Genomic DNA, 13,375 nt, shown 5'->3' with positions numbered 1-13,375 from the left:
AGTACCACACTTGTATGACAGATCTCATGGAAACTAGTTAGAAGATGCTTCTCTCACTGATCCTGCAATAAGAGGACAATGGACAAGGAATGGGCCACCACCTGATGAGGTAGGGGCCCTACACAACAATGAACTAGGTGCAAGGAGGTGGGCACCAACATCAGGAGCAAGATGAAAGGGGGCGAGCACTGCCACTAGGATGAGCAGGGACAACCCCTATCAAACGATGAAGCAACACTGAGACAGTCTCCTCATCCACAAGGAGCAGGAGAAGCATGTCATGGGTCAGGAATCGGGTAACCAAACCAAAACATAGTGAGCAGCAAAACCACTACACCAGCTAGTCCCTTAGCTGGTGTACCTGATTCACACAACACTGAAGTATAAGCATTTTCATTCCCAAGTGCTCTGGACTTGGAGAACGGAATTCCATTCCAGTGACGAAGCAGTGCTCGAGGAAGGGAGTACACCTCTTGGCATAGCAGGGACAGCATCGCAGGCGACGCTGCAAGAGGTGTCAATATAAGACATGCATTCTATTCATGGTAGTCAAGTGGATCCCCATCCACTCTACACCTTACACATTACTAGCTATAACTTCGACATAAGTATACTTAGTAGTTTTCCATCAAACAGTTGCAATTGCAGAGCATTGCATCTACTTAGCGAGTGTGTTGTATCACCGCTTCTTGACAACATCCGAAGGCGGTTCACACTGTGGTCTGGCTCTCTTGATCATTAGAAACCAAAGGCAGTCATCCACTGTGGTCTGGGGATCATTCAATCATTCAGTTGGCACACTGGACACTTGTGTCAGTGCAAGCACACTCACACCAGACCTTGGTGTTGTCAGGGGTCTAGCGCCTGAAACCCAGGTCGGTCTGTCGAGATACTCGGTGACTATCAAACTGTGTGACAGCTATTGTCTCGGTATCGGTGACTATCAAGTTGTGCAGTGACAGCAGGTGGCGTTCGTTGTATATACTATCGTAGGTTTCGGCTGACCTCTGTGGACACTCCGTTCAGGGGTAGCTCGGCACGATCAATATCAATGTTATGATGACACCAAGGTCTGGTGTGAGTGTTGATGATGATGAGGTTGATGGTGTTGGTGATGAGATTGGTGATGTCGATGATAATGAGGTTGATGGTGTTGGTGATGAGATTGGTGATGTCGATGATAATGAGGTTGATGGTGTTGGTGATAAGGTTGGTGGCGTCAACACGAGTGTCCAGTATGTTGACTTGATGCTTGAAGTGATCCCCGGACCGCAGTGGACTACTGCCTTCGGTTCTATCTATATCCGGACCGCTAACCTGCTATGGGCGCCTTCGGACGTCAGGTAGTGGTGATACAACACACACACTACGATGAGGAGCAACCTTGATAGATTGCTGCTATGCTGACTGTAACTAATGAGTACTTGTGTTTCTAAAGTATTGACTAGTTGTATGGTGAGTAGAGTGGATGAGGATCCACTTGACCTATGATGATGAGAAAGCATGGTTATATACCTCTTCTCAGCATCGCCAGCGATGCTGCTCCTGCTCTCTCTCCATAGAGTACCTTCTTCATCGAGTACTGCTCAGGGGCCTCTCCTGCTTGGCACCCCTGTGCCTCTTGGTCGACACAGCTCCTCCTCCTCATGACCTGGTGTCGACTCCTTCGACACTGCTCCTCCTCCTCATGACCTGGTGTCGACTCCTTCGACACTGCTCCTCCTCCTTTGATCAGAGACAGTTCCTTTGGCTCTTGTCTCTCGAGCCCCTGAGTGGTAACCATCTGCATGCTCCTTGAGCTTGGTCCTCTTCGTGGCTGTGCCTGCTCCTTGAGCTTGGTCCTCCTCGTGGCTGTGCCTGCTCCTTGAGCTTGGTCCTCCTCGTGGCTGTGCTTGGCCCTCCTTTGCATGTGAGTCCATAGGAGTCCATGGTCTCCATGGAGACTGCACTACGACCATGCTCTCTACTGGTGTTGACTAGGTCTTTGATACCTGTGCTCCTTCCATATGAACCAGTGACCCTCCTGCTTCTTGAGCATCCAGGCCCATGACACTACCCCCCTCTTAAGAGCCGAGCTCCGTCGAGGCATGCTCTGGTCTGGTTCATGCTGACTCCTCCTCTTCCTTGACAACATCGTCCCCGTCATCCTTCCTCCTTCTCTCAACGTCATCCTCCTCTCTCTACTCCTCCTGTTCTCTCTTCCTCTCTCTACTCCTCCTGTTCTCTCCTCCTCTCCCCACTCTGTCTACTCACTCGTCCCCCCTCCGACACCTCATACTCCTGGATGAGGTCGGGACAGTTGAGGTTCTCTACTGGTTCCCATGAAGCAGTTTCCTCTGAGTACCCTCTCCACAACACCTTGTACTCCGTAGTCCCATTGTGTGAACGCTTGTCGATGAGTGCTTCGACTTCGAAGTCGAGGTCCTCATCTGGAAGTGATGGTATGGTGGGCTGTTCAGCACGTTGAGGAAGAGAACTTGTTCTTGCTGGCTCGAGCATGGAGACATGGAACACATCATGCACCCTAAGGTTTGCTGGCAATGTGATTCGATAAGCTCGGCGTCCTACCCGTTCCTGAACTGGGTAGGGTCCTGCAAACCGGGTGTCTAACTTGGGTGTGGGTCTCCTTGTCTTCCAGTTTCGTCGGTTGATATAGACCATATCACCCACCTTAAACTCGATGTCCTTGTGCTTCCTGTTATACTGGTTTACTGATCTACGTTGTGCCTCTCTGATCTGCTCCTGGAGGTACTTGCAACGCTCCTTTCCATCCATGAGGTACTCGAAGCGACCTGGATCATTGACTCCTAGTCGTTGAGGGATGTCAGGATGAGCTTTGGGGTTCCATCCATAGCATGCAAAGAATGGTGAGACACCAATGCTGTTGTGGACCGTGTTGTTGTATACAAAGGCCGCAGTGTCCAGCAGGTTGGCCCAGTCATTCTGCTCATAGTTGCAGTACATCCTGAGATATTGCTCTATGACCTGATTGACTCTCTCTGTCTGACCATCAGTTTGAGGATGGTAGGCCGTGCTAAGTGAGTGCTTCACACCCATTTGCTCTGCAAATGCCTTCCATGCTCCTGATATGAACTGCCTGCCTCGGTCCGAGACCATGTGATCTGGATATCCGAAGAGTCTAACCATGTGTCCATATAGCAATACTGCAGTCTGTTTGGCTGTGACTGTCTTATGGGTTGGAGCTAGTATGGCAAACTTGGTTAACCTGTCGACGATGACTAGGATAGAGTCATAGGTCTTGGAGTCATACTTCTTTGATGGTGGTAGTCCTTCAATGAAGTCGAGGGATATGGAGCCCCAGGGCCTGTCTGGGGTTGCTAGTGGCTGTAGCAAACCATATGGACGATGACGAGGAGCTTTGTACCTAGCACATACAGGACAACTTGCTACATAGTCTGCAATCCAAGCTGTCATGTTTGGCCACCAGTAATGTCGTTGAGCTGCCTTGATGGTAGCATCTCTTCCTACGTGTCCAGCAGTGATACCATCATGGCATTGGGTCATCACCATGAATTGCAGATGCTCTACAGAGAGAGACTGTCCATCTACCTCTTTGGCACTCCTTGAGTGTCGGTTGTTGGTCCTCCCTGGCATGATCACCTTGGGGATAACCAACCTTCCTCCACTGTACCATAGGTCATCCTTGAGTTCGAAAGGCTTCTTCCTATGTATCTCCTGTAGCTCTTGGTCTAAAGGCTGGAAGATCTTGACCAGGTCTTTGAGACCTTTTGATGCTATGGACTCCATCGAGATCATGGGGGCCACTAGGAGCGAGTCATGGTCTGCTGTCTCCTTGAACACTCGAGGAGGCAGTAGTTGCCTCACATTGTGATCCTGCTCTTCACCGGCTGGTTGCATGTCTGTCCTTCTGGTGAGAGCATCGGGTTCACCACCTTTGTCTCCTGGTCGATACTGCAATATGAAGTCGAAGTCTGCTAGTAGTATTGCCCATCGAGCTTGTCGACCTGTGATGCGTCTCTGTGACTTGAAGTACTTGAGGGCTTCATGGTCAGTGAGGATGACCAGTTGGTTCGGTAGTCCAGCTAGCATGTGTCGCCACTGAGTGAGGCAGGCGACCACAGCTAGGAGCTCCTTGTCATGGATCTCATAGTTCTTCTCGGCAGAAGACATCTTCCTAGAGTAGAAGGCCACTGGATGCCATCGTCCTTCATGCTCCTGCTTGAGTACTCCTGCTATAGCAAAGTCACTTGCATCAGTCTCCAACCTTGTTGGAAGGTGGTAGTCGAAGTGCTGAAGCACTCCTGCTGATGTGAAGGCCTGGATGAGCTTGTGGAAGGCCTGTTGGGCCTCCTCTGGTAGCTCGAACTTCTTGAACCGTTCTATAGGCTTTACCAGTGCTGTCAAGGGCTTGGCTATGCGAGCAAAGTGGGCTATGAACCTTCGATAGAAGTTGGCAAAACCCAGGAACCTCTGGATGTCATGGATTGACTCCGGCATTGGCCACTCCTTGACAGTGCGCACCTTTTCTGGGTCCATCTCTATGCCTGTTGGCTTGATGATGTACCCCAGGAACTCAACTGTCTTGGTGTGGAACTCACACTTTGACAGCTTAGCAAAGAGCCTGTTGCTCCTTAAGCGAGTAAGGACCTCAGTGACATGCTTCACATGTGCTTCTTCAGTGTCACTGAAGATCAGGAAGTCATCTAGGTATACTACCACATATATCCCAATGATGTCTCGGAAGATGTCATTGATGAATGACTGGAAGTGAGCCGGAGCATTGGCTAGGCCAAAGGGCATCACTAGGTACTCATAGAGTCCCAACTGAGTGCCAAAAGCTGTCTTCCATTCATCTCCTTTAGCAATCCGGATGAGGTTGTATGCTGCTCTAAGGTCTAGCTTGGTATAGATCCTTGCCTTCCTGAGTAAGAACAGCTGCTCCTCGATGAGGGGCAATGGTGCCCTGTTCTTGACAGTGATCTCGTTGAGACCTCTGTAGTCCACACAGAGTCTGAGACCTCCATCCTTCTTTGGTACGAAGAGCACCGGTGATCGTGCCGGGCTCTTCGATGGTCTTATGAACCCCTTCTCGAGGTTCTCATCCAAGTACCTCCTCAACTCGGACATCTCCTTGGGTCCCTTAAGGTATAGGGGCCCTTGAGGTGGCTTCCCTCCTTCTATTAACTCGAGGTGGAGATCATGCTCGGTATGATGGGGCAGCTTGTCTGCTTCCACCTCATCAAACACATCTTGCAGGTGTTGGTATGGCTTTGGTATGTCTGCAGCCGTCACCACCTTATCTACCTCCACCTCCATCTCGACTCCTTTGTCTGCGCCTGTAGGTACAAAACCAAAGGCCGGGAGTGATGATGGTGGCTCCTCTAACAGCATGAACCCTATGGGTCCATCTTCCAGAGCTGCTCGTAGTATGCGCTCTGCTGAGACAAACTCGTTACCATGAAGGGTTGGTCTCCTCATGGTTAGGTCCCCTGCTCTTGCTGCTTCAGGGGGTCTCCTAGGGGGTCGGTCCTGCTCCTGAGTCTTGAACTCCAGCTGGCCCGTATCCCATTGTATGGTGGGTTTGAGCCTCCGTAGCTCAGTGAACCCCAGGATGAGGTCATAGTCCGCAGTGTCGGCCACTGAAGCTTCGACCACACCCAGATTGTGTGTACCAATAGATACCTGCATGCTCGCAGAACTATTGATGGAGAGTTGGTGCCCGGTGACACCATGGATCGATCTTGTTTTTATGGGTTTTGTGGGTATTTGGTACTTACTAATGAAAGAATCTGAGACTATGGACAAACCAGCACCGGTATCAGCTAGTATCCGAGCAGGATGGTCTTGAACCATTCCAGAGAGCTCCAGTACTGCTTTGCCTCCACTGGTAGAGAAACATACTTGACAATCTTGATATATACAGAGTGATGGCGAGGAGGTTTGTAGAGCAATGCATGCCATCAGTGCATCACCCCACTGACGTTTCCCTCGTCATCATCATCATTGTGCTCCTCCTCGTGATCGGGGTCCATGGGTTGCTGGTATGAGCTGAGGTCCATGGCCTCGGGGTCACCCGTCTCAGTGCTGCCTGTGTGGCCATCTCCTGAGTCGGTGGCCTCCTCGAAGGGGTCTGCTATGGTGACCATAACCTTTGGTCCCATGGGTCGAGAGCTAAGAGGGTCTACCCTCCTGCTGGGGCAGTCTCTGGCCCAATGGCCAATACCTTTGCATACATGACAGGTGTTGATACCTGATGGAGCAGGGCTTCCTTGCTTCGAGGGTTGGGTGGGATGATGAGGAAGGGGTCGGTTTAGGTTTTGTATAGTTGCTTGTGTAGTTGCTTGTGATGGTGATCGAGCTGGATAAGTTTGAGTGGGTTGTCGGATGGGGATCGAACTTTGATTTGGCCGAGACCCAGTTCTTAGTGGAGGTGATGTGGCATTTGGGAGTGAGTGTCTAGCCGAGGACTGCTGTAGTAGCATCCTCTGTCGATTGATCTCCTCAACCTCTCGATACCACTCCCATCTCTTCCCAGGTGGATTCCTCTCGAACTTCTCCTGTATGCTGCGAGTGAGACTACCTCTGAAGAGATCAATCACTAGCTCGTTGTCATCTAGGTTGACCTGTCCTTCCAAGTCTCTGAACCGCTCTACATGACGTGTGGCGGCACCAGGAGTATCACTTGTGAGTCTGAGAGCCAACAGCTTGTTGTATGCCTCCATCCTAGCATTGCGTGGGTTGAACTGCTCTGACAGTCGCTCTGTGAAGTAGTGCCAATCATTGAACAACCTTCCTTCTCTAGCTCTATCAATACGGAGCTTGGAGGTCCACCACTCTCTTGCTGTCCCTTCCAGTTGAGCACCCATGTGATTGATCATCCTAGACTGCTCATACACCTGGTTGAACTTAAACCATGCTTCGGCTTCTAGAATGAAGATCTCCATGTCTCGGGGATTGAACTTTGGAAAGGGGGTGGCAATGGGCTTTGACCGGTTAAGCTCTGCCATGATGCTGGTATCCTCCTCGTGGTCCAGGGGGTAAGGGTCCGTCCTAGTCCTGCTGTAGGGGTCCAGCTTAGTCTTGACATATCTTGGCCCAGTAGGTGAAGCATACTTCTCGTAGTTGATGTCCTCCTGCTCATCCAGGTTGAATGAGACTGTTCGTCTTGGTCGTGGAGCCGGAGTAGGAGTATGTGGGTCTCCTATCATAGACTCATCTCCTCCTCCTGCTTGGTCTTCTGAGTGAGAGAGGTCCATTGTCTCCTCCCTGCTCAGTTGAGCTCGTTGTAATCGTTCCTCTCGATGACCCTGTCTGGTAAGCTCTAGCTGTGCTTCCAATAGAGTGAGTAGTCTATCGAGCTTATTGTTGAGGTCTGGGTCCGTCATGGTGATCGTGAGGAGCTGCTTGAACGATCCACTCTAATGTCAGGGGTCTAGCGCCTGAAACCCAGGTCGGTCTGTCGAGATACTCGGTGACTATCAAACTGTGTGACAGCTATTGTCTCGGTATCGGTGACTATCAAGTTGTGCAGTGACAGCAGGTGGCGTTCGTTGTATATACTATCGTAGGTTTCGGCTGACCTCTGTGGACACTCCGTTCAGGGGTAGCTCGGCACGATCAATATCAATGTTATGATGACACCAAGGTCTGGTGTGAGTGTTGATGATGATGAGGTTGATGGTGTTGGTGATGAGATTGGTGATGTCGATGATAATGAGGTTGATGGTGTTGGTGATGAGATTGGTGATGTCGATGATAATGAGGTTGATGGTGTTGGTGATAAGGTTGGTGGCGTCAACACGAGTGTCCAGTGTGTTGACTTGATGCTTGAAGTGATCCCCGGACCGCAGTGGACTACTGCCTTCGGTTCTATCTATATCCGGACCGCTAACCTGCTATGGGCGCCTTCGGACGTCAGGTAGTGGTGATACAACACACACACTACGATGAGGAGCAACCTTGATAGATTGCTGCTATGCTGACTGTAACTAATGAGTACTTGTGTTTCTAAAGTATTGACTAGTTGTATGGTGAGTAGAGTGGATGAGGATCCACTTGACCTATGATGATGAGAAAGCATGGTTATATACCTCTTCTCAGCATCGCCAGCGATGCTGCTCCTGCTCTCTCTCCATAGAGTACCTTCTTCATCGAGTACTGCTCAGGGGCCTCTCCTGCTTGGCACCCCTGTGCCTCTTGGTCGACACAGCTCCTCCTCCTCATGACCTGGTGTCGACTCCTTCGACACTGCTCCTCCTCCTCATGACCTGGTGTCGACTCCTTCGACACTGCTCCTCCTCCTTTGATCAGAGACAGTTCCTTTGGCTCTTGTCTCTCGAGCCCCTGAGTGGTAACCATCTGCATGCTCCTTGAGCTTGGTCCTCTTCGTGGCTGTGCCTGCTCCTTGAGCTTGGTCCTCCTCGTGGCTGTGCCTGCTCCTTGAGCTTGGTCCTCCTCGTGGCTGTGCTTGGCCCTCCTTTGCATGTGAGTCCATAGGAGTCCATGGTCTCCATGGAGACTGCACTACGACCATGCTCTCTACTGGTGTCGACTAGGTCTTCGATACCTGTGCTCCTTCCATATGAACCAGTGACCCTCCTGCTTCTTGAGCATCCAGGCCCATGACAGGTGTCATCTCAATGTATCTATTGGTTATTGATCATGCTGGGCTACCTCTGGACAGAGTGTCCCCAGTGGTCAGCTGAAACCTGCTGTCAGGGGTCTCGCGCCTGAAACCCAGGTCGGTCTGTCGAGATACTCGGTGACTATCAAGTTGTGCAGTGACAGCAGGTGGCGTTTGTTGTATATACTATCGTAGGTTTCGGCTGACCTCTGTGGACACTCCGTTCAGGGGTAGCTCGGCACGATCAATATCAATGTTATGATGACACCAAGGTCTGGTGTGCGTGTTGATGATGATGAGGTTGATGGTGCTGGTGATGAGATTGGTGATGTCAATGATAATGAGGTTGATGGTGTTGGTGATAAGGTTGGTGGCGTCGATGATAATGAGGTTGATGGTGTTGGTGATAAGGTTGGTGGCGTCAACACGAGTGTCCAGTGTGTTGACTTGATGCTTGAAGTGATCCCCGGACCGCAGTGGACTACTGCCTTCGGTTCTATCTATATCCGGACCGCTAACCTGCTATGGGCGCCTTCGGACGTCAGGTAGTGGTGATACAACACACACACTACGATGAGGAGCAACCTTGATAGATTGCTGCTATGCTGACTGAAACTAATGTATACTTATGCTGAAGTGATAACTAGTTATGGTGAGTAGAGTGGATGAGGATCCACTCGACCTATTGATGAGAAAGCATGGTTATATACCTCTTCTCAGCATCGCCAGCGATGCTGCTCCTGCTCTCTCTCCAGAGAGTACCTTCTTCATCGAGTACTGCTCAGGGGCCTCTCCTGCTTGGCACCCCTGTGCCTCTTGAGCTGTGTCGACTCCTTCGACACTGCTCCTCCTCCTCATGACCTGGTGTCGACTCCTTCGACACTGCTCCTCCTCCTTTGATCAGTGACAGTTCCTTTGGCTCTTGTCTCTCGAGCCCCTGAGTGGTAACCATCTGCATGCTCCTTGAGCTTGGTCCTCTTCGTGGCTGTGCCTGCTCCTTGAGCTTGGTCCTCCTCGTGGCTGTGCCTGCTCCTTGAGCTTGGTCCTCCTCGTGGCTGTGCTTGGCCCTCCTTTGCATGTGAGTCCATAGGAGTCCATGGTCTCCATGGAGACTGCACTACGACCATGCTCTCTACTGGTGTCGACTAGGTCTTCGATACCTGTGCTCCTTCCATATGAACCCATGACCCTCCTGCTTCTTGAGCATCCAGGCCCATGACACCTGCAATACTTTTTGAAGTTACAACATATCTGAGCAAGAACAGTCATAGAAGGCTTCTACAACAGATTTGAGCAGGAACAATATTAGGAGGCTTTTACACTAGATCTCGCCGAGATTAGTCGTAGTTGCCTTTTACCACAGATTTCGGGTTCCAGGCACGCAACTGCTGACACATATGAGTGGATCCTCATCCACTCTATCTACTACTTATTGCACTCTTTACTTTGTTTCTGTACCCTTGCAATTGCAGAGCATTGCAGGATATCTCAAGCACATGTGATGTATCACCCTTGGGACATTGTCTGAAGGCAGTGTTTCCACCAAGGTCCAGTCATCCTCCAAAGGCAGTGTTCTCCACCACAGTCTGGCTTGAAATCCATCTGTAGGCAATACCTTATTGCAGTCTGGACATCATTGCATTGTCAAGTGATTGACAAGCACTACAAATGCTTGTGTTTCTGCTGTTGTTGACATCACACTCCTATCATAATATAACAAGTTCATACTCAACATTGATGTGCCACATAGCCTCTGGACAGAGTGTTCAAGGCAGTTAGTCAAAACCTACTCTTATTCATCTTTACAACATACTTTGTGGAGATATAATGTAAAGAACTGTTCCTGCACTTTTCATTGAAATCTGTTGTATCAGACTTCTATAGCAGATTCAACATAAGGGAATATTATTGCATTTCTCACAGAAATCTGCCATACTAGATTTCTATAGCAATTTTCAGGTTTCAGGCATGTGACTGCTTACACGCAACACTTCTCATGCGGGTCCAGTTCTTCTGTGCATCTGGTCCTGTGACACGTCTCTTCGACATGTGTGAGACCATTTCCCCGTGTGGTAACCCCACACATGCTCCTGGGCTTGGTCCCCTTCCTTGCATGTGATCACCTCTGGTATGCCTCCTTTGCCACCAATGATGGCAACATCCTCCTCCAGCTGTCTGATCACTCCCATGTGATCATTTGACCCACTATGCATCAATGGGTCTTCTTGCAGTTTGTTTGTTGAAATCTACCATATGGGCTCGTTCTGATTGGTTTCACTGAAATTGATCAGAAACCTGCAACTTGACTGTTTTCACATTTTGTGCACACAACACACCCAATGTTTGTCTAGGGTCTTCTGCGCAGACCCTGTGACACTCTCCGCTCTCTATATATATACAGTAATGACACATACCCAAAGGTGGGAGATGTCATGGGACCGGATGCGCAGGAAGCAGGAAGAACAGCAGCCATATGAAGAGGAGCACAGGAATTGCAGGATCAGGCAAAGCAATGGTTTATGGCAGAGTTCATCAAGATCTGTAGTAGAAGCACTCTGTGACAGATTTCATCCAAATCAGTAAGAGCAGGACCTTACAGCAAAACCCACTGGAATCTGTGGTATCATGATTGTATGACAGATCTTAAGGGGAACACCAATTTCACAGATCTCGCAACAAGACAGATGTCAAAGGCATTGGGTTCACCACCCTGATGAAGCAGGGGCCCAACTTGATGATGAAAGCAGAGCAGGAGGTTAGACGAGATGAAAAGGGGGTGTGAGTTGCCACCCAGATGAAGTGGGAAAGGCCCCTATCAAGTAATGAAGCAGCATGAGGACTCTCCATTGGCAAGAAGCGAGAGAAGCAGTGCCAACAAGCAAAAAGGCAGGCAGGACTGCTAGGAGGGAATGTCAAGAGGAGGAGGAGCAGTGTAGGAGAAGAACACATAGGGTATGAGTGGTGTTGCTGGCAATATGGCAAGGACATCTATATAACACATCCTTGCTCCTCATCATAGTAGTTGAGTGGATCCCCATCCACTCTACACCATACATTACTAGCTATCACTTTAGAATAAGTATACTTAGTATTCTGTCAACAAGTTGCAATCACATATCCTTGCTTCTATTGTAGCACATGTGTTGTATCACTGCTCATTGACATCATCCGAAGGCAGTATTAACTGTGGTCCAGATATTGATCAACACCAAAGGTGGTTCATACTGTGTGTCAGGGGTCTCGCGCCTGAAACCCAGGTTGGTCTGTCGAGATACTCGGTGACTATCAAACTGTGCGACAGCTATTGTCTCGGTATCGGTGACTATCAAGTTGTGCAGTGACAGCAGGTGGCGTTCGTTGTATATACTATCATAGGTTTCGGCTGACCTCTGTGGACACTCCATTCAGGGGTAGCTCGGCACGATCAATATCAATGTTATGATGACACCAAGGTCTGGTGTGAGTGTTGATGATGATGAGGTTGATGGTGTGGGTGATGAGATTGGTGATGTCGATGTTAATGAGGTTGATGGTGTTGGTGATAAGGTTGGTGATGTCGATGATAATGAGGTTGATGGTGTTGGTGATAAGGTTGGTGGCGTCAACACGAGTGTCCAGTGTGTTGACTTGATGCTTGAAGTGATCCCTGGACCGCAGTGGACTACTGCCTTCGGTTCTATCTTGATCCGGACCACTAACCTGCTATGGGCGCCTTCGGACGTCAGGTAGTGGTGATACAACACACACACTACGATGAGGAGCAACCTTGATAGATTGCTGCTATGCTGACTGAAACTAATGTATACTTATGCTGAAGTGATAACTAGTTATATGGTGAGTAGAGTGGATGAGGATCCACTCGACCTATGATGATGAGAAAGCATGGTTATATACCTCTTCACAGCATCGCCAGCGATGCTGCTCCTGCTCTCTCTCCAGAGAGTACCTTCTTCATCGAGTACTGCTCAGGGGCCTCTCCTGCTTGGCACCCCTGTGCCTCTTGGTCGACACAGCTCCTCCTCCTCATGACCTGGTGTCAACTCCCTCGACACTGCTCCTCTTCCTCAGGACCTGCTTGCCAGTGTCCTAGGACTCTTGTCTCTCGAGCCCCTGAGTGGTAACCATCTGAGCTTGGTCCTCTTTGTGGCTGTGCCTGCTCCTTGAGCTTGGTCCTCCTCGTGGCTGTGCCTGCTCCTTGAGCTTGGTCCTCCTTGTGGCTGTGCCTGGTCCTCCTCGCATGTGGCTCGGTTCTCCTTTGCATGTGAGTCCATAGGAGTCCATGGTCTCCATGGAGACTGCACTACAACCATGCTCTCTACTGATCTCGACTAGATCTTTGATACCTGTGCTCCTTCCATATGAACCCATGACCCTCCTGCTTCTTGAGCATCCAGGCCCATGACACTGTGGTCTGGCTCTCTCAATCATTAGAATCAAAGGCAGTTGTCCACTGTGGTCCAGGGATCACTCAGTCAATCAGTCAGCACACTGGAAACTTGTGTCGGTGCCAGCAATATCATCAGCACCAGACCTTGGTGTCATTGCAACATACCTATAGTTATTGATTGTGCTGAGCTACCTCTGGATGGAGTGTCCACAGTGATTAGTTGAAACCTGCAATAACTTTCATGCTATCACATATTTGAGTGAGAAAAGTCATAGAAGGCTTCTATGACAGATTTCAGCAAGAATAATAATAAAGGCCTTTTACCACAGATCTTGATAGGATCAGTAGTAGTTGTCTTTCTACTACAGATATCAGGTTTCGGG

General features: G+C 49.7%; 6 protein-coding genes across 6 annotated transcripts; 4 read left to right on the top strand and 2 right to left on the bottom strand.

The window, feature by feature from the left end:
• Positions 1–1,059: 1,059 nt before the first annotated feature.
• Positions 1,060–1,347, top strand: UHO2_00839 (uncharacterized protein; the record flags this gene model as incomplete). Its single annotated transcript, XM_041553307.1, has 1 exon — positions 1,060–1,347. The coding sequence occupies one exon, from the start codon at positions 1,060–1,062 to the stop codon at positions 1,345–1,347; it is 288 nt and encodes a 95-aa protein (XP_041409241.1).
• Positions 1,348–2,208: 861 nt separating this feature from the next.
• Positions 2,209–5,835, bottom strand: UHO2_00838 (uncharacterized protein; the record flags this gene model as incomplete). The annotated part of the gene is made up of 1 exon (XM_041553306.1): positions 2,209–5,835. The coding sequence occupies one exon, from the start codon at positions 5,833–5,835 to the stop codon at positions 2,209–2,211; it is 3,627 nt and encodes a 1,208-aa protein (XP_041409240.1).
• A 107-nt stretch (positions 5,836–5,942) lies between these two features.
• Positions 5,943–7,367, bottom strand: UHO2_00837 (uncharacterized protein; the record flags this gene model as incomplete). The annotated part of the gene is made up of 1 exon (XM_041553305.1): positions 5,943–7,367. The coding sequence occupies one exon, from the start codon at positions 7,365–7,367 to the stop codon at positions 5,943–5,945; it is 1,425 nt and encodes a 474-aa protein (XP_041409239.1).
• A 249-nt stretch (positions 7,368–7,616) lies between these two features.
• UHO2_00836 (uncharacterized protein) lies at positions 7,617–7,904 on the top strand (the record flags this gene model as incomplete). The annotated part of the gene is made up of 1 exon (XM_041553304.1): positions 7,617–7,904. The coding sequence occupies one exon, from the start codon at positions 7,617–7,619 to the stop codon at positions 7,902–7,904; it is 288 nt and encodes a 95-aa protein (XP_041409238.1).
• Positions 7,905–8,866: 962 nt separating this feature from the next.
• Positions 8,867–9,154, top strand: UHO2_00835 (uncharacterized protein; the record flags this gene model as incomplete). The annotated part of the gene is made up of 1 exon (XM_041553303.1): positions 8,867–9,154. The coding sequence occupies one exon, from the start codon at positions 8,867–8,869 to the stop codon at positions 9,152–9,154; it is 288 nt and encodes a 95-aa protein (XP_041409237.1).
• Positions 9,155–12,046: 2,892 nt separating this feature from the next.
• Positions 12,047–12,769, top strand: UHO2_00834 (uncharacterized protein; the record flags this gene model as incomplete). The annotated part of the gene is made up of 3 exons (XM_041553302.1): positions 12,047–12,330; positions 12,433–12,439; positions 12,674–12,769. The coding sequence occupies 3 exons, from the start codon at positions 12,047–12,049 to the stop codon at positions 12,767–12,769; spliced, it is 387 nt and encodes a 128-aa protein (XP_041409236.1).
• Between the last annotated feature and the right edge of the window lie 606 nt (positions 12,770–13,375).

This window comes from Ustilago hordei (genome assembly GCF_900519145.1).
Source record: "Ustilago hordei strain Uho2 genome assembly, contig: UHO2_contig_02, whole genome shotgun sequence".
Classification (NCBI taxonomy): Eukaryota; Fungi; Basidiomycota; class Ustilaginomycetes; order Ustilaginales; family Ustilaginaceae; genus Ustilago; species Ustilago hordei.
The sequence above is the reverse complement of the archived record's forward strand: the minus strand, read 5'-3'. Positions and strand labels throughout refer to the sequence as shown.